The following is a 23922-nucleotide window of genomic DNA, read 5'->3' as shown; positions in this document are numbered from 1 at the left end:
TAATAATTAATTATGTGGAAGCCTTTATTTCAGGTATATTCTTAAGCTGACCGAAGAGAAGCCAGCAAAAGAATTTATTATTACAAGTTCATTTAAGATCATGAACATGATCTATATGCTTCAATAGACAATTAACAACTTATATTACGATGTAGAATAATCATCACAAGCTGCTGCACATGATTTTTGCAACAAATTCGTCAATATTCCTATCCGAGCTTCCCCCTTCATCCACCGCCTCTTTGGCCAATTCCTTCCACTTCTCAGAATTCCTTCTCAAATCCTCCGATTTCTCTCCTTCCATGACTTCCCTGATACACGCCTCAATCTCCTCTCTTGTCACAATTCCTTTCTCATTAACTCTTACTCTAACCCCTACCTGCCACACATCTTCAACAATCTTAGAATTAGTTGGTTGATCCGACCATTGTGGCATCGCCACCATTGGCACTCCCAGGCACAGGGCCTCAAGCGTCGAGTTCCATCCGCAATGTGTCATGAAACACCCCACTGACTTGTGAGTCAGAACTTCAAGTTGAGGACACCAACTCACAATCAATCCCTTCTCAGAAGTTTCATCAGAGAAATTTTTAGGAAGCTTTGAGGTTTCTGTTTCCCTCACCACCCACAAGAAGTTGCAGTTGCTCCTCTTAAGCCCCCATGCCACTTCCTCCGCTTGCTCTTGTTCTAAGGATGCCAAGCTTCCAAATGATACATAGACTACAGAGCCAGTCTCCTTGGAGTCAAGCCATGTCATGCAAGTGTCGGTGCTTTGTTTGAAGAGGCTGAGGCCATAATCTTTGTCATTCTGTAGTCTCTTGTCTAAGTACATTGATGGAATGGTTGGCCCAATATTCTTGACTGGGAATTTGCTTGCCATCCATTTCACTACCTGATAGAATTCAGCAAAACATCTTTTAAATAGCTAGCATCCTAGAAAAATGTACAAGATAAATATCTTTGAGATGGCAACTTAATTAACATGGTATTAATTTGAGAGCCAAAAGTTTGAGAGTTCAAATCTCCCTTTTCAATGAGACAAAAGGAAAAGGAAAAAATATCTAAATTTTATATGAGAGTCTTTTGTAAAGTTAGATCCGAACCCAACCAGCTATGTGTTTGTCTCAATTCGAGCTGGAATTATAGCTTGGTAGCTCGATATGAATCCCCTAAGGTGATACTATATATCTCACTAGTGATACTATTCATCTCCTTATTATACTGTTTATATTGTCAATAATCACTCTAAAAAATCTCTATCCAACTTGAACAAGTTTCAACTAACCATCATAGATTTTAGCAGAGGTTAAGCCAGCCCATGTCTGGACATGAACCCAACCGTGGTCTTTTGGACTAATATAATTTTGAACCCTCACAAACAAGTAGTTTTTAGGTGGAATGCCAATTTGACAAGAAATATGCAAATATGAGCAATAAATAAAAATGCTATGAGTTTAATTATAAAGCTAGCAATGATTATACAGATCACCGTGTCAAATTAAAATTACCTCGTCTTCAAGCTTATCAAAAGTGTTACAAAAGAGCCACTTGGGTTGTTCAATATTAGAAAATCGACTCAAAACCCACTTCAACAGAGTAGGGTAGGAGTCAGTTCCATCAAGGAATGATGGTAGATCATTGAGCTTTAGTGGTGGCATCGAAGGAATCGACACTACTGCAGTTTCTTCCAGAGGAATTTTGAATCTCCCTTGACATAAATTATAGTAAATCGAATTAACAGCCCAAGATTGAGTGAAAAATGGAGCAGAATCTATACCAAATCTTTTAGCTACATCGAAACACCATGGGGTAACTGAGTCATAAACGAGGAAGTTCGGTGGATGGTCAGAAGTAAGTTGTTTCTGGATGAACTCAGATAGGCTTTGTGGAGCAAAAATATCGTAACATTCATAATAATCATCAGGATATGATGTTGCTGCTGATCTTTTTTTGCCTTCTTCGATCCCATCAGAAATGATGGTGACGTTAATGGAGGAAGTGGCTTGTGTTTGGATGAAATTGGGAGTGGTTGTGGTAGATGAAGTGGTGGTGACTAGGGTGACCTTGAGGCCTTTAGAGGCCAAGCGCTTGCAGAATTGAAGAATTGGGTTCAAGTGACCTTGTACATGAAAGCTAAAACATAAGATGCGAGGCTGATCATGATCCTTTTGTATTCTATCCTCTCTTTGCTTGGCCTCCATTTTTCCTTTCTCTATCTCCCTCAGTCTATAATACACATTGAAGTGCCAGGGAAGAACATATATTTTGATGAGATTTATATGCAAAAGTTTGTATATCCATAGGTCGATATGCAGACTGTTGCTCTATAACTAGTAATCCTATTATAAGTGTAAATAAATTATACAAACTTATCTACATAAATTAAGATTATAACTTATGATTTGATGATAGGATTGTTTATTTTTTTTAATTTCAAAATAATTTAATTATATATTAACACAATAAATTTGTATAATTTATTTATATATATAATATTACCCAAAACAATATATCTTTAAAATAACATACAAATCAAAGGAGGGGTAATGCCATTTGACTGGCAGCTAGCTAACGGACAAGCAACTTCAAAATTTTTCACAGGCACATGCATTTTGTCTTCTTAGCCTTTTCAGATGACAGAAGTCTTGGTTCGGGTAAATTCATTGTACTTTGATGGATTGGGATCATCTTCTAATCTTAATATTGACTTTAAGATTTCCCTTAAAAATAAGAATATCGTTGATTTTGTCTTAACAATAAGAATTATGGTTGTATTTATCTTAGGAATAGGAAATCTAATATTTTTTCCAAATTAAGAATCTTATTACGTAAACATAATATTCTCTTGTATGAGTTATATAACAATTTATTAATAAATATATTTATTATAATGAGAGAAGTGAATGATATTATAATAATATTGATTTTATTATATATAATTATATTTTACTTAAACCAAGATAAATCACACGTACTTTTTCTGTACTGTGTGGTTGTATAAGATTCCACACACTCTACGAAAAGACCTCCTTTGATAGTAAAACGAAGACCTACTTTGAAAGTAAAGTATGATTATGGGGCCTATTGAGAAGTCAAGTTGTTTGATCGAATCAATAATCTAAAAACTCAATTACCTCTATTTATCATACTTGTCCCCTCACACAATTAGTCTATAGGTATAAATACTATAAATAAGGTCTAATAGAATGGTAGAAGATAATATGTCAAGCCATAAATTTACAAGCACCTAATTTTGAATATTTAATTAAGTATCTAGATGGTATATCATCATATAATTGAGTGTTATATCCTCTGCGTATCTAATTGGTATTCAAAATTGAGTGTGTACAACATTGCCCTATGTCAAGTGTTAAAAGAGTATCAAACTAATAGAGTAATGGAAAGTGAAGGGAGAATAAAGAAAAAAAATTAGAGATTTCTCTCTTTGATTTAGTATATAAACTAAGAGTGGTACCAAGGTTTTAGTGTTTCAAGGTGGAGTGATATAAAGGTTCAAAAGGTTAACACAAGCAATAAGCTTGTGTTAATTATCTATTAGTGATTTATAATTCATAAAGATATACTCATTTTCTTGAATCGCATTAAATTAATACATGATTGTATCATTGTTATTTTTTAATTTTTTTTTTTAAATCAACCAAGACGAGGGGTGGATTCAAGCTAAGTCATTAGGCTTGAAATCACATTTGGGTTAATAAGTTGAACTCAAACTAGACTTTGAGGGTTTGCCAGTGATTCATCTTTCTCATGTTACTGTTCACCTCTTTGACATTGTTATTCACCTTTATGATGTTATTAGCCTCTATTCGAGTTTGGTTTGAATCTATCCTATAACACCCACAAGAAAGTCTAAAGGCATTTTGGTCTTTTCCCTTACATTAATTTGAGTTGAATAATGAGTTTTTAGTAAGGTGCATGCCTATGTATATTATATACAACCATAAATCATCAACATAGTTTGAGTTTAAAATTAAAATCAGAATCATGGTAAAATCAGAAATTACCTTAGTTGTATAATGCATTATTTTGCCCACTTAGGTCACACACCAGAATAAAGAGGAGAAAAAGAAGAGTTTTTGGATATCGAGAAAGAGTTGTCGTCCGTCAGAAAAGCCATAGTCACATAAAGATTAGCTTAATTGTCAGATGACAAGTGTAGTGACTTTTCAATTGAATTTCTTGAGGAATTGTGCTACATGATGTTTGAGTGATTGCAGTTGAGATGTTGAACCTACTATAATGAATATTAGCTTAATTATAATGAGATTTATCTATTGAATATATGAATATTTGATCATTTACATATGTGAATATAGTGACTGAATGGAAATATGTTGATGAACTTGATGTTAAATGCCATGATTTGTTATTATAAGTGAATATATATAAGTTTTTGGTTATGAAATGAACATTAGGATGCATAAAGACTTGTTAAAGAACCTTTTTATGTGAATGGATCATTAGAATTAGGCTGGAAAAGAGTAGAAAGCAGTAAGTTGCAATCTCTAGATCTTGATACAACATCTTGTATAGTATCATACACATATATGTATCCTTTGCATGGAAAAGAAAATATAGCTTGTAACGCATTCGTTCTAAAAGGAAACATATGCAATCTTATGGTATGGGACACACACGCCCGTGTATGTCTTCTTTAACAGTGGACGTCGTGTTAGGAATTTAACACACCAATGTATGGGTGTTAGTAAGCACATAAAGGTGTAACCAACGCAACATGTTTGTGTGTATATAAGTAGAGGAACATAGGAATGTATCTCCTATACACACCCATGTAGGTACTAAGAAATGAAAAAGACTGTTTTATCCCTATGTTATATGCCAGAAAAGAAAGGAGGAAATGAAGAGAATAGGAAGATTTTAACAAGGAAACAAAAGTTAGTTAGCCATAGAATAGTGTTCGACTATGTGGACGACAACAAAAACCCCAATTAAGTCAAATCTGAGTAAAAAATAAAGAAAGTTAAGGGAAATCAAGAGATATGTGACAGTAATGGGGTTTTATAAGAGATAGATATCTATGAGATACATCATGCACTTGGCACCAAATTAATCATATTACTCAGTTTAGTTTAGGTGTGCATGGTAAGAGACTGTGACCTTTTATTTAGTTCATCATGTGGTTAGCAGAATGGCTTATGTATGTACCCGTGGTTATGGTTATCCGAGGATGGTTTTTAGACAACAGTCTTATAGTTAAACATATATGGTAAATGAGGGATTGCAACTAGATTCCCCATATGACTAGGGTATCATAATTCGTCAACCCAGTAAGCCATATAATATATATGTAAGACACAATAGTTAGTAGACATGCAAAGTGTTAGTTGTTTCTATTAGGGCATTAGATATGTCGAGATTAGTTTGGACCTTAACAGTCTTTGTTAATAGCCTATGTTTAGAGCACAAGGGTGCCACATCTAGATTTTTTAGTGAAGCATTAGCTTTAGTTTTATGATATATACAGGGTGTCGAGAAGTCACCTATTTATTGAGTATTTTTCATTCACGCATTCCTTTTTTATGGTTTTACAGGTAGAGGTGAGTAGTAAGACATGAAGGGGAGCCAATAGTCTAACCAAACTGTTGTATGAGAATGAGGAACAAAATTGTCTTTTTTTATATTATCTTCTATTTATGTATTTTGTCATTTCAATTATAATTTTATGGATGTTATGCACAACAATTATATGGATTAAGTTTTTAGACACATTTGCTTTATGAAATTTAATAAATTGAAATATTTCAATTATTTTTCTATTGCATCTTTTTTGCACGCATTTAATTAAGCATTCAATATCATGCATTTAAATTCCACCGTTTTCAATTAATAGATTAAGTAATGCACGCCTCTTTGGACTATATTCCTTGTAAGGGTATATTCCTATAAAAGGTTGTTTACTATCAGTAATCATAAGAGAGAAATAATATTAAAAAAGGGAAGTTTTTTTTTTTTGATAATTGGGAAACCTTGCCAACTTGGTCAGCTAGATAAATTTCAAGATACAGTGATTGAACCTACAATCACTACACTAGGAATTTCAGAGTTTACAAGGTTATAAAGCAACCCATCAATCCTAATGAATCACAACAAAAAAATGAACTCAAAGAGCAACAAAACATATCATAAAGGAACTAGACTAAATAATGAACCTTAATACAACAAAATTAAGATAATTAGGCCACAAAATCTGAAACTTTGTCAACCCTATTTTCTATATATATAAAACAACTGACTCTTTGTATATATGCTATAATAAGTAATTAAATACTTGTACAATAAAACTACATTTACATTGTTTTAATATTACACTTGGGTATACAAATGATACGTATGATTTTAAATTAAGGATAAAATTACACTTAATCAATCACATGATAACACATTATTTGTATACTCAATTATGTATTTAAAAGTGTGTATACATAACATCACTAATACTTAATAATCAATTGCATACAACTTTTGCAATAAATTCTTCAATATTCTTATCAAAGTTTCCACTTTCATCCATGACCTTTTTGGCCAATTTCTTCCATTTCTCAAAATTCTTTATCAACTCCTTCGCTTTCTCTCCTTCCATGACTTCCTTTACACCTCAATTTCCTCTCTTGTCACAATTTATTTCTTATTGACTTTTACTCTAACCCCCTCCTCCCACACATCTTCAATAAACTTAACATTAGTTGTTTAATTTGAAAATGGTGGCATTGCCACTAGGGATGACAATGGGGAGAGGCGAGGAGGGGATATCAATCCCCGTCCCCATTACGGGGATAACAAAGAATCCCCATCCCCTCCCCATGAAGGAAAATCCTCTCCCCATCCCCGCGGGGAAAATCCCCTCCCTATACCCATAATATAAATTTTAATTCCTTCCTATATTTCAATAAATAAAATAAATCATACATTTCCAAAATATCACTTGCTATAAGAGCTACAAAATATTCATTATTATTTTAGTTCAAATACAAAGTTTTCACAAAATTTAACAATATGCAATAATCAATCTCTTCATTAGTAGTTCTTCATGTTGATATCATCATTAATTCTTCGTGTTGATATAAAACAACATTTTAAAAACTAACCTACAATAATCAGTTTTAAAAGCAACTTACATAGAAAATATTAACGAATTTGTAATTAAAAATATTAAACTAATTAAAATATACTAGAAATTATTATATTAATATATTAGATTTAGGGGAAGGGAGGGGAGGGGCAGGGCAGGGCAGGGAGGGGCGGGGTGGGGACATATGTATCCCCGCTCCCGATTATGGAGATTTTTTTCATCTCTATCCCTGCCCTTTTTCCCGTTTTTATTGGAGAATCCTCTCCTCGTTAGGGTCGGGGAAGGTTAAGGCCCCTAAAATCAACTCCAAATTGTCATCCCTAATTGCCACCATTGGCGCCCCAAACTCAAGGCATTGAGCATCAAGGTCCATATGTAATGTGTCATGAAACACCCCACTGACTTGTGAACTAGAACTTCAAGTTGAGGACACTAACTCACAACCAAACCCTTCTTAGAAGTTTCATCAGAGAAATTTTTAGGAAGCTTTCTAGATTCTTTGTTTCTCACCATCCACAAGAAGTTGCAATTCCTCCTCTTAAGTCCCATGTTAGTTCCTCCATTTGCTCTTTCTCTAAGGTTTCTATGCTTCCAAATGATATATAAACCATAGAGCTAGTCTCCTTCAAGTCTAGCCATGTCATGCAAGTATTAATGTTTTGATTGAAGAAGCTCATGTCATAGTCTTTATCATTCTTCAATCTCTTGTCTAAGCACATGGGTGGAATGGTTGGTCCTGTTGTGAACATTGGGTATTTACTTGCTACCTTTTTCACTAGCTGCATAATAGAAAATTTATAAAGTAATGGGTTAGAAAAATCTCCAAATTAATTATATTAGCTTGCAAATAACAAAAAATTGCCAAGTTTACATACTTTTTTAATGAAAATACATCAAAATTGTTACATAAAATAGTCAATTTTCTATTTCAATATAAAAAAAAAGGAGTAATACTACATGCATTAACAATATATACAAATACTTGTATAAATGATTATGTGTTATTATAAGATTGAGAGTTACTTTATTTTTAATTCAGAATTATTCAGTTATATAATAACATGTCAACATTCGTATTTGTGTTTATATGTTAGTGAATCTAATATCATCAATAAGAAAATTGACTTAGAAATGGAAAAAAAAAAAAAAAGGTAAGAGATTTTAGAACCTACGACGAAGCTTAATCAAGTTAGTTTAAATTTGTTAGGTGTTATCTCTCTCATCCCATAAGTTGGCTCAAGGGATAAAACTTTCACTCACACTAATCTCTAGCTCATTTCTCAATTGATATGAGACAACCCAACAACTTTTCAACCAATCATTCAGAAGAGTGATAGGCTATTGGTTGGACTTTCACTTTAATTAATTATTTTTATGAACTCTTGGGTGGAGTTGTTGCAACTGGACTCTAATACTTTTGTCATTTGCTATTGGGACTCTTTTACCCCACAAGCTAGTTAAAAAGGTAAGACTTTTCCTTACATTCATACACTAACACCTAGTCTTGTTCCTAACCAATATGGGAAAACCTGACGATATTAATTTCCCATTAGTTTATGTTTGAAATAATAATTTTGAATACATCTTTAGTCTTCTATTCACAATGATAGTCCAACTTCCACACCTAATTAGTAAATACGAGAATGGAAAAAAAATGGTACGCCAATTATATGGGTATAATATAGCGAATAATGAAAAATACGTTTGTAAAAAGACGTCTTTAAAATTTGCATATGAGAAAAGTACGAAATGTGTATATACAAGTTTAATACGACATATTGTCAATAATACGTTTATAAAAATACAGCAATATCATAATAATTTTAGTATTTTTCACAAATCTCCTATTGAAAATCAATATAACAATTCAAATATAAAATATTTAATTAACTATTAAACATAATATAATATAATAAATAATCAAAAATTTTTGTACAATAACTAATGTATCAGTCAATTAAGAAAAACAAACAAATTAATCAACTTGAATTTCAGACATCAAATCAAAGTGAATCTTTGTATAGACCATAGGAGATGAAAACACAAAATTAAAGCTGAGAATTAAGAAAAAAATGTTGGGTTTTTTTTCTAATGGTAGTGGCATTTTCATGATCATCTTTTATCTTTCAAAAGAATAAGAAATTGTTAGTAGGAACTATTGACTCTCTTGTATAGATCCCAGGAGAGGAAAACATAAAATTAGGGCTGAGAATTTAAAAAAAAATGTTAGGTTTTTTTTTTTTTTTAATGTTAGTGGTATTTTCACGATCATCTTTATCTTTCAAAAGACTAAGAAATTGTTAATAGACGCTATTGATTCTCTTTCACCTCAAATACTATTTCAAAAGATTGAAACTTTTTTTGACATTTATATACTAACATTTTAACTCTTTTCCCAATTGATGTGTTCTCACATCAAACTATCAGCGGTGAGGTTAATCTTGTGCTTATATACTAACACTTAAGCCTAATAAATGAATCTAAAAATTAACCCGTTGGAGTCTCAAGACACTCTCATTCAACTTTCTTTTTATTTTTTTATTTTCACCTAGATATAAAGAATTTGCCAGATTATGTGTGATCATCAAGAATTGACAAGTAAAAGAGAAGTTGCGACAAGTCGTTAGTGTCCAGTGTCTGCCTATAGGGTGCCAAACAACTCATAAGAAACAAGCTTCTTGACATCACTGCTTATGTAAATAAAGTAAGGAAGAGCCCAACATTCAAAACATCAAAACCATATGCACAATATCTACTTTCAATCTTAAAAATTATGCCATCTCAGAGAATCCAACCAAATCCCAAATGCTAGTTGCTTAAAAATTATGCCATCTCAGAGAACAACTATTTTGCCCTAATAACACTTTTACACTTTCTAATAAAATTCGGTCAAAGAGTATTTTCATAAGTTTATAAAATATATAAATGTTATAGGATTAATATCACTTATACCTCTGAATTACAAATAAATTATTTTTTTTTTTACCTACTTAAATATTTATCACTTAAATCTTCAATTAGAAAAATTAAAACCCCAAAAAATAAATAGAAAAATTAAAACATGTTGTCAGTGGTAAACCTTGCCAACAATGGCTGTGTGATTATAATTGAATCACAGTATTCAAATACGATTCTGATTAAATCATACTATTTCAATGTGATTCTAACTGTCGTCAACTACCACCATTGATGACTATATTAATTTTTTAAATTTGTTTTTTATAATCATTAAATTAATATAAACAATGGGTAAAAACATATATAATCAAGTTTTGTGAACAAAATGTTATTCATTTTTAGTAAACACTGAATTCAATAAATAATAAAATTACGTATATATACTTTTGAGTACACAATTGGATACATTAATGATATGTTATTATGTGACTAAATAATTTAAAACTAAAGATAAATTAACATTTAATCACATAATGATACATGATCTATATACTTAATTGTGTACTTAAAAATGTATACACATATTATTACTCTTCAATAAAAGGTATTTTTATCTTTTTATTGCGTCTATCTTAAAAATTAACAAATTTTACTAGCACAACCTAACAGAAGGTAAGAAATAATAATAATAATAATAAAGGGAAATAGTCATACATGAACATATTAAATTAATAGTGTGTGTGTATATGGCACACACATACATGAACATATTAAATTAATTAAATTTACCTCATCCTCAAGCTTATCGAAAGAGTTACACAAAAACCATTTTGCTTCTTTCAATATTGGAAAACTGATCAATGACCAAGTCTCTCAAACTTGGAAAAGACCCATATCCTTCAAGTAACGACCGTAGATCATTGATCCTTTACGGTGGCATCAATGGCAATTTCAGCATAGACTCTTCTAAAGAAACGTTGAACGCCCCTTTACAAAAATGATAATAAACCACATCAACACAATAAGGTTGAGTGAAAAATGGTGTTCCATCAATGCCAAATCTTCTAACGATGTCAAGAGCCACGGTGCAAGCAAGTCATAAATGAGAAGCTTAGGAGGAAACTCAGAACTAAGTTGTTTCTCTTTGAACTTTCCAGGCTTTTGGCAACGGAGATCTTGTAACGATGAATAAAGCTGTCGACGTTTAGTGTTCCGTTGTCTTTGAATGATTTAGTGGTTAGAATGATTGATTATTAGTTAACTAAATTATTTCTCTGAGTAACATAAAGAATGTGACGGATAGTTCATAAACAAGGATATGAATTACTTGATATCTAGAATGTCTAGAGTATTGGGATTGGCAACCATTTTTTCTATAAAGAACTAGGTTGATGTATACAAGGTCTTAGTATCTGGTCAATGGTTGGAGGGTCCTTGCTTCCTGATGAGTAGGCAAGGTATATAGGGTAACGTCCCCCAACTCCTTAGTGAGTTAAGTTTAAACTATCCCGAGTCATTTTAGGAATAAAATCAAAGTGGGGTTTCTTTTAATAATTTATATTTTATTATTGATATTGCGTTATTTGGTATATTAGGTATTTATTATCAAGTTGATATGAAATGTATTATAAGGAGAAATTTGATTATCCCATTCTTCTTAGTATTGAAAAGTAAAGTTGTGACTTAAAAACTATAATGACAGTCTTGTAATTAGGAGAATAAGTTGGGGCAAAGTTTGGGTTGTAGATAATAACTAGAGGTAGTTTAGTCATTGTTTGGCTAAGTCTTTTATCTAATGGGTATAAACCATTGCTGGTTTTATTAAGAAAAGAGAGTAAAAAAGGCATGCGTTTTTTTACTTCTAGAAAATGGAAAAACACAAGAAGCTTTTAGTCTTGATTTTCTCTATGGCTCTTTATATTCTCTATGTTAAGTTTTTCAATCCTAAGAGAAATCCACTTGTTTTTCTACCGATTTGCTCTTCTCGTCATTGAGTCAGCATTGTGCTTGTTGTACTTCTCTATTTCGAGTGCATTTATGGTCTATTTGGTTGAGTTGAAGCGAGTTAGGTTCTGTAAATGTACTCTTTTGATTCATAATGGATTTTGTTAGAAGATTCCTTTGCTTAGGATGTAGGTTTTTAACTTTAGACCCGAACTATTGTTGTGTTGATTTGTGCATTGATGTTATTATACTTTTTTGTGTGATTCTTGGGTGATAAATAATCTGGATCTTGCATTATATTCGAACTTGGTAACTATAAAATATTAACAAATGGTATCAGAGCCCTCTTGAGTCGAATATTGCTATTCTTGTTTAAGATAATTTGTATGGAGTGTTTCTTGATTAAATATTGGATTTATCTTGTTGATTACTATATTCTATTACTATTGTTGGAAAGAGTTAATAGATATTTCGCTTGCTATTTGTTTTTTGTTTGCCTATTGTGACTGTGGTGTTCATTTGTTTGATATATTGTCATTGTGGCTAAAAGAAATAATAGCTATTTTGCTCTGTTCTCTTTCTATTATTATGGCTTGTAAAGAATTGGGTTAGAAAACACCTAAAGAATAACAATGGCTCAAACAAAAATAGATGTTGAAAGATTTGATGGGAAACGTGATTTTAATATGTGAAAAAAGAAAATGCATGTTGTTCTTGTTCACAAAAAATGTGCAAAGGCATTTGGTAGTGAATCTGCCCTCTTTGAAAATATGGATCCTGATGTGAAATTTGAAATCTTAGAAACTATCTATAGTCTTTTTATCTTGCATTTATCTGATAATATCTTAAGACAAGTTGATAATGAAAATACTGTTGCAAAAATTTGGTTGAAATTAGAGTCATTGTATATAACTAAGTCCTTAACTAATAAAATCTACTTGAAGGAATAATTGTTTGATTTTAAAATGGATTCTACTAGATCTCTTGATGAAAATCTTGATGAATTCAATAAAATTGTCATTAGTTTGGCTAATATAATAGAGAAGATATCTGATGAAAACCAAGCAATAATCATCTTGAACTCTTTACTTGATTTTTTTAAAGATGTTAAAGTTGCAATAAAATATAGTAAGGAGTTTCTATCTTTAGATGATGTATTGGGTGTCTTAAAATCAAAAGATTTAGAAATTAAATTTGAAAGAAAGACAATCAATGAAGGGCTTTAGGTTAGAGGTAGGAATGAAAAGAGGAATAATAAGAAAAATAAGAAATCCTCTATATCCAAATCTAAGAGTAAGAAAACTTGTTGATAGTGTCACAAAGAGGTCATTTTAAGAAGAATTGCCCAAAGAAAAAGGAAAATGTATAGTAGTACTAATAACAATTCTAAAAACCAAGACATAGCAAACTTCCTAGAAGGGTATGAGAGCGTTGAGGTTCTTATGCTAACTAAGAGAATGTTTAGTGAGGAATGGGTTATGGATTCAAGCTTCACTTTTCACATGACATCTAGAGAAGATTGGCTAACTGATATTAAATACTTGAATGAAGGTAAAGTATTAATAGGAAATGATGACTCATGTGGTGTTATTACTATTGGTAGCATCAAGTTTAAAATGCATGATAGTTCTATTAAAATTCTTGAAAATGTGACATCGGTGCCTAAACTAAGGAGAAATTTAATCACTTCAGGTCTATTAGATTCAAATGGATATGCTTTTAAATATGAAAATGGTGTTCTTAAAGTAATAAGAAGGTCTTTAGTGAATATGAAAGGGAAATTGAAGTAGGGGTTGTATATCTTAGAGGGTTCTATTATGTCAGATTCTATGAATTTTGCTCTTAAATATGATGAAACTATTTTGTGTCATAAAAGACTTAGACACATAAGTGATGTTGGATTGCATAGATTTTATAAACAAAAATTGATTAATCTTGACAAAATTGGTAATTTAGATTTCTGTAAAAATTGTGTCATGGGTAGGTCATATAGACTTAGATTTGCCTATACTACTAAAAGAACTAAAAATGTTTTAGACTATATACACTCTGATTTGTGGGGATCTCCACAGATCCCTAATTTACTGTTTAATTCTCATTATTTTATAATTTTTATTGATGATTACTCTAGGAGGGTATGGGTGTATTTTTTAAAACATAAAGATTAAGCCTTTGATTGTTTTAAAGATTGGAAAACACATGTTGAAAATCAAACTAACAAAAAAATAAAAGTTTTAAAAACTGATAATGGGTTGGAATTTTGTAATAAACGTTTTTCAGATTTTTGTAAGAAAGCAAGAATTCTTAGGCATAGGACATGCACTAAAACACCTCAACAAAATAGGTTAGCTGAAAGAATGAATAGAATTATTGTGAATAAAGTTAGGTATATAATGGTAGATTCATAAAATACTGTTTTTTAAGGTTATCTTATAGGCACAAAAAGATATAAATTGTGGTTGATTGATGAGAAGAAATGTGTGATAAGTAGAGATGTAGTCTTTAATGAATTAAAGTTTTATAAAGACTTGTTTGCTAGTAATCAGTCATGACAGGTTCAAACTGAGGTGGAGACATCATAGTTTAGTATTTAAAGTTAGTCTCAAGAGTCCAATGGTGGACTTAAATTAGGTTTGGATTCAATTCATGTTTCAAAGTACAAAATCTTAAACTTGAATCAACAACCACCATTATAGAGTCAAGAAAAAAGTCTTTGATCTAATAGTAGTCCCAATTTGTCCAATTATCAGCTTGCTAGAGATAGGGTTAGAAGGAAAATTAGATTATCTTCTAGGTGTGCACATACAGATCTTATTTCCTATGCATTACAAATTGGTGATGTAATAGAAATGGATGAACCTACTTCAAGTAAGTGTGTAAAAGTCAATACAGGGATGATTGGATGAAAGCCATAAAGAGTGAGATGACTTCTCTACAGAAAAATCACACATGGTCATTATTGATAGGCCTATAAGTCAAAAGGTAATTAGATGCAAATGGGTTTTCAAAAGAAAACTTGGTATAACTGATGTTGAGCAAGTAAGATTTAATGCAAGAGTTGTTACAAAAGGCTTCTCACAAAGAGAAGACATTGATTATAATGAGGTATTCTCTACTATTGTAAAACATACTTTTATTATACTAATGTTGTTTGCTATTATTCTTTTTGATTTAGAATTAGAACAAATGGATGTTACTACTGCCATTTTGCATGGAAAAATTGAAGAACAAATATACATAGAACAACCTAAAAGGTTTGTAAAACTTGGTAATAAGGATAAGGTTTGTTTACTTCATAAATCTTTGTATGGTCTTAAACAGTCTCCTAGACAATGGTACAAATGATTTGATGATTTTGTTTTATTAATTGGATTTTCTAGATATAGTTATGATTACTGTGTTTATTTTAAGAAAATTGATAATGACAGTTTTGTATACCTACTGATTTATGTGGATGACATTCTTATAGCTTCTAAAGATATGAATGTTTTACTTAATTTGAAATGTATATTGAATTTTGAATTTGAAATGAAGGACTTTGGTCTTGCAAAGAGAATACTAGGTATGAAGATAAATAGGAATAGATTGAAACCGTGTTTAACTTTATCTGAATCTGCTTATATTAGAAAAATACTTGAGTTATATCATATGATCAATGCAAAGTGTGTGAATGTTCCTATGAATGCTCATTTTAAATTAAAATCTACTAGATTATTATCTTCTAATGAATCTGATTTCATGAAGAATATACCATATTCTAATGTGATAAAGAGCCTAATGTATGCAATGATAGGTACTAGACTTGATATAGCATATACAATTAGTCTTATTAGCAAGTTTATGAGTAATCCATGTAAAGAAATTTGATTAAGAAATTTGAAGGGTACATCTAATTATGGCTTGTATTATACTGCCGACGCTACTAACCTGTTTTCTTTGAAAAGATTTTGGGATTCAAATTTTGTAGCTAACCTTGATAAAATGAGAGCCCTTACTGGGTATGTTGGTGGGAATGTTGTGAGCTGGAAGTATAATTTGCAACACATTATGGCATTTTCAATATTTGAGGTTGAATACATAACATTGACTAAAGCTGTTGAAAAAAGCACTGTGGTTGAAGGGAATTATTTCTGAGTTGGGATTGAATGTTGGTGTTATAGAAATCTTTAGTGATTTACAAAGTGTTATCCATCTGTCTAGAAATTATGTATTTCATGAGAAGACTAAACACATTAATATAAGACTACATTTCATTAAAGATGTATTGGTTGTTAGTCAAGTTAGTGTAAACAAAATCTTAATTGATGTCAATCCAACTGACATCTTAACTAAACCTGTGCCATTAAGTAAGTTTAGAGATGCTTTAGGTTTACTAAAAATTTGTCCAGTATAAGTGTGTTGTGATGTCTGTAGTGGAGCCCTTAGCTATGTTAGTTTTTACTCAAGGTGGAGTTTTGTAAAGTTGTGACTTAAAAACTATAATGGCAATCTTGTAATTAGGAGAATAAGCTTGGACAAAGTTTGAGCTATAGATAATAACCAAGGGCAGTTTAGTTATTGTCTGACTAAGTTTTTTATCTAATGGGTATAAACCATTAGTTGGTTTTATTAAAAAAAGAGAGAAAAAAGGCATGTCTTTTTTTGCTTCTGGAAAAAGGAAAAACGCAGGAAGCTTTTAGCCTTGATTTTCTCTCTGGCTCTTTATATTCTCTGTGTTAAGGTTTCAATCCTAAGAGAAATCCACTTGTTTTTCTACTAATTTGGCTTTCTCATCGTTGAGTTAGCATTGTGCTTGCTGTGATTCTCAGTTTCGAGTGCATTTGTGGTCTGTTTGGTTGAGTCGAAGCAAGTCAAGTTTTGTAAGTATACTTATTTGATTCATAGTGGATTTTGCTAGAAGATTTCTCTATCTTGGATGTAGGGTTCAAACCTTTGGACTCGAACCAAGTATATTGTTGTGTTGATTTGTGCATTGATGTTATTATACTATTCTTGTACGATTCTTGGGTGATAAATAATCTAGATCTTGCATTATATTCAAACTCGATAACTATAAAATATAATAGAAAAGTTATTAAAATGATCTTAATTTTGTAGCAATTTTACCCATACTTGATAAATCTAGTTTAACATATTAAAAAAATTTACGTAAATAATATCTTACTATTTTTTTTATTACTTTCAATAAAATACAATAATTAATCTACATACCAATTTACTCCAATTTATTATTAATTTAAATCCAGTAATTTTTAAAATAATTTGTCTTTATAAAAACCTTTTAGTTCTCATTGTAACTTGAGAAGAAGAGATATTGAAATAATATTGACTTTATTGAATGTTACCTTATTTTGAGTGAACTAGAATAAATCGAATGTGCTTTGATAATTTGTTTTATTGGTTCTACGCTCCTAATTCACTCAAACATATTCCTTGGTTTGTTCTTCTGATCCGATAGAATCTTGATATACTTGCCATCCATTTGATTTATTCCTTGGTATATCACATTGGTTCTACAATCGAATGGATGGCAAGTATTTGAAATAAATGCTTCCACATAATTAATTATTATTCCTACCAGATGGAGACCATATAGCACATCCATTCGATAGCGTCGAGTTCCAACCGAAATGTGTCATGAAACACCCCACTGACTTGTGAGCTAGAACTTCAAGTTGAGGACACCAACTCACAACCAAACCCTTGTGAGAAGTTTCATTGGAGAAATTTTCAGGAAGCTTTTCGGATTCTTTTTCCCTCACCACCCACAAGAAGTTGTAGTTGCTCCTCTTAATCCCCCATGCTAGTTCCTCCATTTGCTCTTTTTCTAAGGCTGCTATACTTCCAAATGAAACATAGACTACGGAGCCAGTCTCCTCGGAGTCTAGCCATGTCATGCAAGTGTCAGTGTTTTGATTGAAGAAGCTCATGCCATAGTCTTTATCGTTCTCCAATCTCTTGTCCAAGTACATGGATGGAATGGTTGGACCTGTTGTGAAGATTGGGTATTTACTTGCCACCCATTTCACTAGCTGCATAATAGAAAATTTATAAACTAATTATACTCAAGAAAATCTCCAAATTATATTAGCAAGCAAATGATTTAAAAATAATAATAATACTATATGTACACATTTTTGTTATACAATTTGAATCACAGATAATGTGTTATTATATTATTGAGAATTATTTTATTTTTAATTCAAAATTATCTAATCATATGATGACATATCACTTATGTACATAAATTGTCTATAAAACATGTGTATTTTTTTTTTTAAAATGCCAAGTTTGCTTAATTTTGTAATGAAAATATATCAAAATTGTTACATATATATTCAAAAGCCAATTTTCTTTTTTAATATTAAAAAAGAGAAATACTACATACATTAACAATACATACAATCACTCCTATAAACGATGAAATGTTATCATAAGATTGATTTTTATTTTATCTCTAATTCGAAATCACATATTCATATGAGGATAAGTTAATGCTTGTATCTGTGTTTATATGCACTGTTAGTGCATGAATTATCATTGATAAGAAAATTGACATAGAAATGGAAAAAAAAAAAAGTAAGAGATTTCATAACCTACCACAAAGCTTAATCAAGTTAGTTTAAATTTGCTAGGTGTCATCTCTCCCAACCAAAAAACTAGCTCAAAAAGTGAGACTTTCCCTTACACTAACCCATAACTCATTTCTCAATTGATGTGAGACAACCCAACAACCTTTCAACCAATTATTCGGAAATAGGCTATTGGTTGGACTTTCACTTCAATCGGTCATTTCCGTGAACTCTTGGGTGGAGTTGTTGCAACCAAACTCTGATACTATTGTTAGATGCTATTGGGATTCTCTTATCCCAAAAACTAGTTAAAAAAGTAAGACTTTTCTTTACGCTTATATATTAACACCTAATCTCTTTCCATACTAATATGAGATAATCGAACAATATTAATTTCCCTTTAGTTGATGTTTGAAATTACAATTTTATAATTTTGAATGCATTTTTAGTCTTCTATTCACAATGATAGTCCAACTTCCACATACCAGGATGAGATTAAATTGGTTTAACAGAAAAACCAAATTCAATTTCATGATATCTTTTTCTTTCAAAAGGATAAGAATTTGTTAAGAGTTATTGACTCTCTTGCACCTCAAAAATTGGTTTAAAGGTTAAGACTTTTCTTTATACTTATATATTAACACTTAACTTCATTTCCAACTTATGTGAGACAATCTAATAAGTTCTCTCTCACACATCAAGCCATTGTAACGAGGTTTTCCCTTATATTTATACAGTAACACTTAACCCATTATCTAATCCAAAATATTAAATAATTTGATTCTTAAGGCAGTTTCAGCCAACTTTCCTTTCTGCTTGCATTAATTTTTTTTTTTTTCTTTTCATCTAGATATAAAGAAATTTTCGGATTATGTATCATCTCAAATGTCAGTTGCTTAAATTTGACGGAAACTAGCTAGAACAACTATTTCCCATCAAGTAAAAGATAAGTTGCGACGATAAGTCATCGTTGTCCAATATTTTTCAAAAGCCTACCAAACAAATCATAGGAAACAAACTTCTTAACATCACTGCTTATGTAATTAAAGTCATTAAAACCATATGCACAGTATCTACTTCAATCTTAAAAAATAATGCCATCTCATAATAACGAGCCAACTCCCAAATGTCAATTGCTTAAATATGACAGAAACTAGCGAGAACAATTATATTCCAATGGTTTTTACGCCCTAATTAGACTTTCCCACCTTCGATTAAAATTTGGTCAAATTATATCTTCATCTGTTTCCAAAATATAATAATATTAATATCACTTACTTCTTTAAATTAAAACCCTAAAAAATAAATTTAAAAAATTAAAACAGAAGCTAATGGTGAAATTTGCCAGCAACAATTATGAGATTTGGACCCAGTCGCATCCTCCCAATTCAATTATGATTAAATTACATGATTTCAATGTAATTCTAATCATTGTCGACAACATGCACCTGCAACGACTATATCAATATTTAAATTTTTTTGTTATAATTATTAATTATAAATTAATAAAAACGGTGGTAATATATATATTTAATAAAGTTTTGTGACAAAATGTTAATTTGCTTTACTAAACATTTAAAATAATAAAAGGTATTTATGCCTTTTTAATATATCTTCCTACAAATTAAATTTTACTGATAGAACCTTACAAATGTTGTAAAAAATGTCATTAAAGTTCAAGGATAGGGAAGATCATGGGGACAAATAACCAAATGGGAAATAGTCATTTCCCCCAAAAAATAATAATTAATAGTAGTAATAACAACACATAAATAAATTAAATTTACCTTATCTTCGAGCCTATCGAAAGAGTTACACAAAATCCACTTTGCTTCTTCAATATTGGAAAACTGATCAACGAGCAAGTCTCTCAAACTTGGGAAAGACCCATATCCTTCAAGAAACGACGGGAGATCATTGACCCTTAACGGTGGCATCGATGGCAACTTCAACGGAGTCTGTTCTAAAGGAACTTTGAACGTCCCTTTACAAAAATGATAATAAACGACATTAACACACCAAGGTTGAGTGAAAAACGGCACTCCATCGATGCCAAGTCTTCTTGCGAGGTCAAGAGCCCACGATGCAAGCAAGTTATAAATTAGAAGCTTAGGAGGAAACTCAGAACTAAGTGCCAAAATCTGAGAGAGCAAAGTTGGTTCAATACAGCGAACCAGAGAAGCTCAAGAAAAAAGTGTAAAGAAAGAATTATTGTTTTCTATTACTTGTATGTACAATCTTTACATGCAATGACTTATACACTGTAATCTCTAATATATCTTTGGTAACATAATATAAATTGTACAAATAAGGTTGTGCTTTGAATGCAAGAGAATAATTTGCTAATCAATGTGAAATATGATTTTCGCAGATGTGATTTCTAATAATCTGGGATATGATTTCCAGGAATAATATAGGATTTTCAGGGATGTGATATGATATGATTTCCAATACTCCCCCTCAAGCTTGTCTTTTGTAGATGTCATAAACTCCAAGCTTGTGTAAAAGGTAAAAATGTTGTCTTGATCCCAAGGGTTTGGTGAATATATCAGCTAATTGTTCTGTGGTTCAAATATGGTAAGGTTTTATTAATCCTTCCTATATCTTGTCTCTCACAAAGTGACAGTCGATCTCTATATGTTTAGTTCTTTCATGAAAGACTGGATTGGTAGAGATATCTTTTGCTGCTTTATTGCCATAATAAAGTCCAACCGGTTTTGAAATTGTCACACCCAGATCCTCTAATAGATAACAAATCTATATTATTTCACAAGTAGATTTTGCCATTGTCCGATATTCAGCTTCAGCTAAAAGGAGAGAGACAATGGATTGTTTCTTCGTTTTCCATGAGATAAGTGAATCCCCAAGTTTTACACAGAAACTTGTTAGTGATTTCTTTGTCATGGGACATGTACCCCAGTTTGAGTCACATTAAGCTATTACTTTCAGCTTCTTATCTCAAGGGAACAATAACCCTAGACCTGGACATCCTTTCAGGTATTTAATTACCTTTAAAGCTGCATCCATATGAGACTGCTTTGGTGCATGCATAAATTGACTAAGAATATGAACTATATAACTAATGTCTGGTCTGGTTATTGTGAGATAGATCAGTCGTCCCACTAGTAATTGATATTCGAGATGATTCTGTAATGGTGGGTCTTCTGCTATTTTACTGTTATGATCATACTCTTGACTAGTAAGTTTGATATTTTATTCTACTGGGATGATACTTGTTTTACAAGCAGATAATCCAGTGTCTGCTATTAATTCCAAGGCATACTTCCTTTAGCTGAGGACGATTCCATTTACAGATCGGGCAATTTTAATTCCCAAAAAATATTTTAGAGATCCTAAATCTTTTATCCTGAATGATTTATAGAGGTGAGTTTTCAGCTTCTTTATGGCGATGATGTCATTCCTAGTTATAAGGATATCATCCACATAAACCATAAGGCATATGAATGAATTTCCTTGTCTTCTAATGAATAAGGCATAAACATGTCTTGACTGTTTGAAACCTAGCTTGATCAATGCCTCTGTAATCTTGGTGTTCCATTGTTGAGATGCTTATTTCAGGCCATACAAAGACTTTTGCAGTCGATATACAAGATTTTCCCTCTGTCAGTGGACTCTTGATGGAACTTCTATATATATTTCTTCATCTAAGTCCCCATGAAGGAAAGCATTGTGAACATCCATCTAATGAAAAGACCAGTCATGAGAAGCTATAATAGCAAGGAGTGTGTGAATAGTAATATGTTTAATGACAAGTGAAAATGTCTCTTGGTAATCAAGTCCTTCCTACTGAGTAAACCCTTTTGCAACCAATCGAGCTTTATAACGTTCAATGGAACCATCAGCCTAATGTTTTATTTTGAAGACCTATTTGCAACCTATGGGTTTCCTATGAGATAGTTATGGTACTAAATCCTAGTTTTGTTGAAGTATAGAGCTTTTAGTTCTTTTACCATTGCTTGAAACTAATGAGATAATTGAACTGCTTCTGAATATAAGTTAGGTTCATGATGTTCAAAGATGTGACTGATGCAGGCTCTGTGCCCTTGAGATAACCTGTCATAATTGATATATTGAGAAATAACATATGGTTCAGATGAAACAACGCAAATATAGTCAGTGCTCTAAATGGGAGGTTTTTTGGTTCATGATGAACGTCTCAAAAGAACCTGTGTAGGATCATCAAAAGTAGCTAGAACATCCATGGACGATAAAGTTGGATCTAGAATAGGTGAAGGTGAATCAACACCTTAAGTAGAGTCAAATCCTATTGATATACTGCCAGTGTTGTGAGACAATAGAATTACATCATACTCTTGTTTAAGGAATCAATGTGAGTTATTGGTGGTGAACCAGTGGATACTGTGTCTTTAATCTCATCAGCAAAAGGAAAAACATCTTTATGAAATGTGACATCTCTACTAATGAAGAATTTGTTTGTAGCCATATCATACAAGCGATATCCCTTTTGTAGTTGAGGATATCCTATGAATACACAACGAGTTACTCAGGTGTCAAATTTGTCTACTTGCTGAAGTTTGGTGGAGTAACAGAGACACCCAAATACTCTTAAGTTCCTGATGTTTGGTTTTTTTCCAAAGAGAAGTTCATAAGGTGTTTTGTCACCTAAACCTTGGTTGGCATTCTATTGATTAGATAGGCTACCATGACCACACAATCTCCTCAGAACTTAAGTGGTATTTTAGATTGGTGTTTGAGGGCACGAGCTACTTCCAATAGATGTCTATACTTTCATTCCACAATACCATTCTATTGCGGTATGTAAGGCAAGAACTTTCATGTAGAATTCCTTGAAAGGTAAGGTAGGTAGTGGTGGTATGCTTAAAAAAATCTTTTGTATTGTCTATTTGAATTCGCTAGATTTTTGTGTGGAATTAAGTTTGGACCATGGATACAAATTTCAGGAAAAAAGAATGTGTTTGGGCCTTTGAGTTCATGAGGTACAACCACGTGGCACCTGAGAAGTCATCTACTATGGTAAGAAAATAATTAGATCCATCATAATTAAGTGTACTATGAGGTCCTTAAATGTCTAAATGTATCAATTGGAATGGTTTTGTGGTTGTAGAAATGCTTGTGGGAAAGGTAGTACAAGTTTGCTTAGCAAGGGGATAAATAGGACATTTTGGATATGAGATAATACTCGAATGCCCTAATCTTTGATGGGAAATGAATGACACTTTATTAATTTGATTTGTATTATAGTAAGAAAAAGTAATACAATTTTTGTTTAATAAAGGAAATGTCTTAGGGTTCGGTGTCCAGTAGTATAGCCCATGTTGTTCTTTACCCAAGCCCATCAGATTGCCAGTCGAATGGTCCTGAAATACGCATATAGTAGGTAAAAAAATTACTACA

General features: G+C 31.6%; 1 protein-coding gene and 1 pseudogene across 1 annotated transcript; both read right to left on the bottom strand.

Moving 5' to 3' along the window:
- Positions 1-2307, bottom strand: LOC123196921 (mogroside IE synthase-like). The gene is made up of 2 exons (XM_044611068.1): positions 1509-2307; positions 1-892 (listed from the first exon to the last, which is right to left on the bottom strand). The coding sequence occupies exons 1-2, from the start codon at positions 2199-2201 to the stop codon at positions 164-166; spliced, it is 1422 nt and encodes a 473-aa protein (XP_044467003.1). The 5' UTR covers positions 2202-2307; the 3' UTR covers positions 1-163.
- A 4180-nt stretch (positions 2308-6487) lies between these two features.
- Positions 6488-22990, bottom strand: LOC123195685 (annotated as a pseudogene).
- Positions 22991-23922: the final 932 nt, after the last annotated feature.

The sequence above is a fragment of the Mangifera indica genome, chromosome 14 (assembly GCF_011075055.1).
Source record: "Mangifera indica cultivar Alphonso chromosome 14, CATAS_Mindica_2.1, whole genome shotgun sequence".
Taxonomy (NCBI): domain Eukaryota; kingdom Viridiplantae; phylum Streptophyta; class Magnoliopsida; order Sapindales; family Anacardiaceae; genus Mangifera; species Mangifera indica.
The sequence above is the reverse complement of the archived record's forward strand: the minus strand, read 5'-3'. Positions and strand labels throughout refer to the sequence as shown.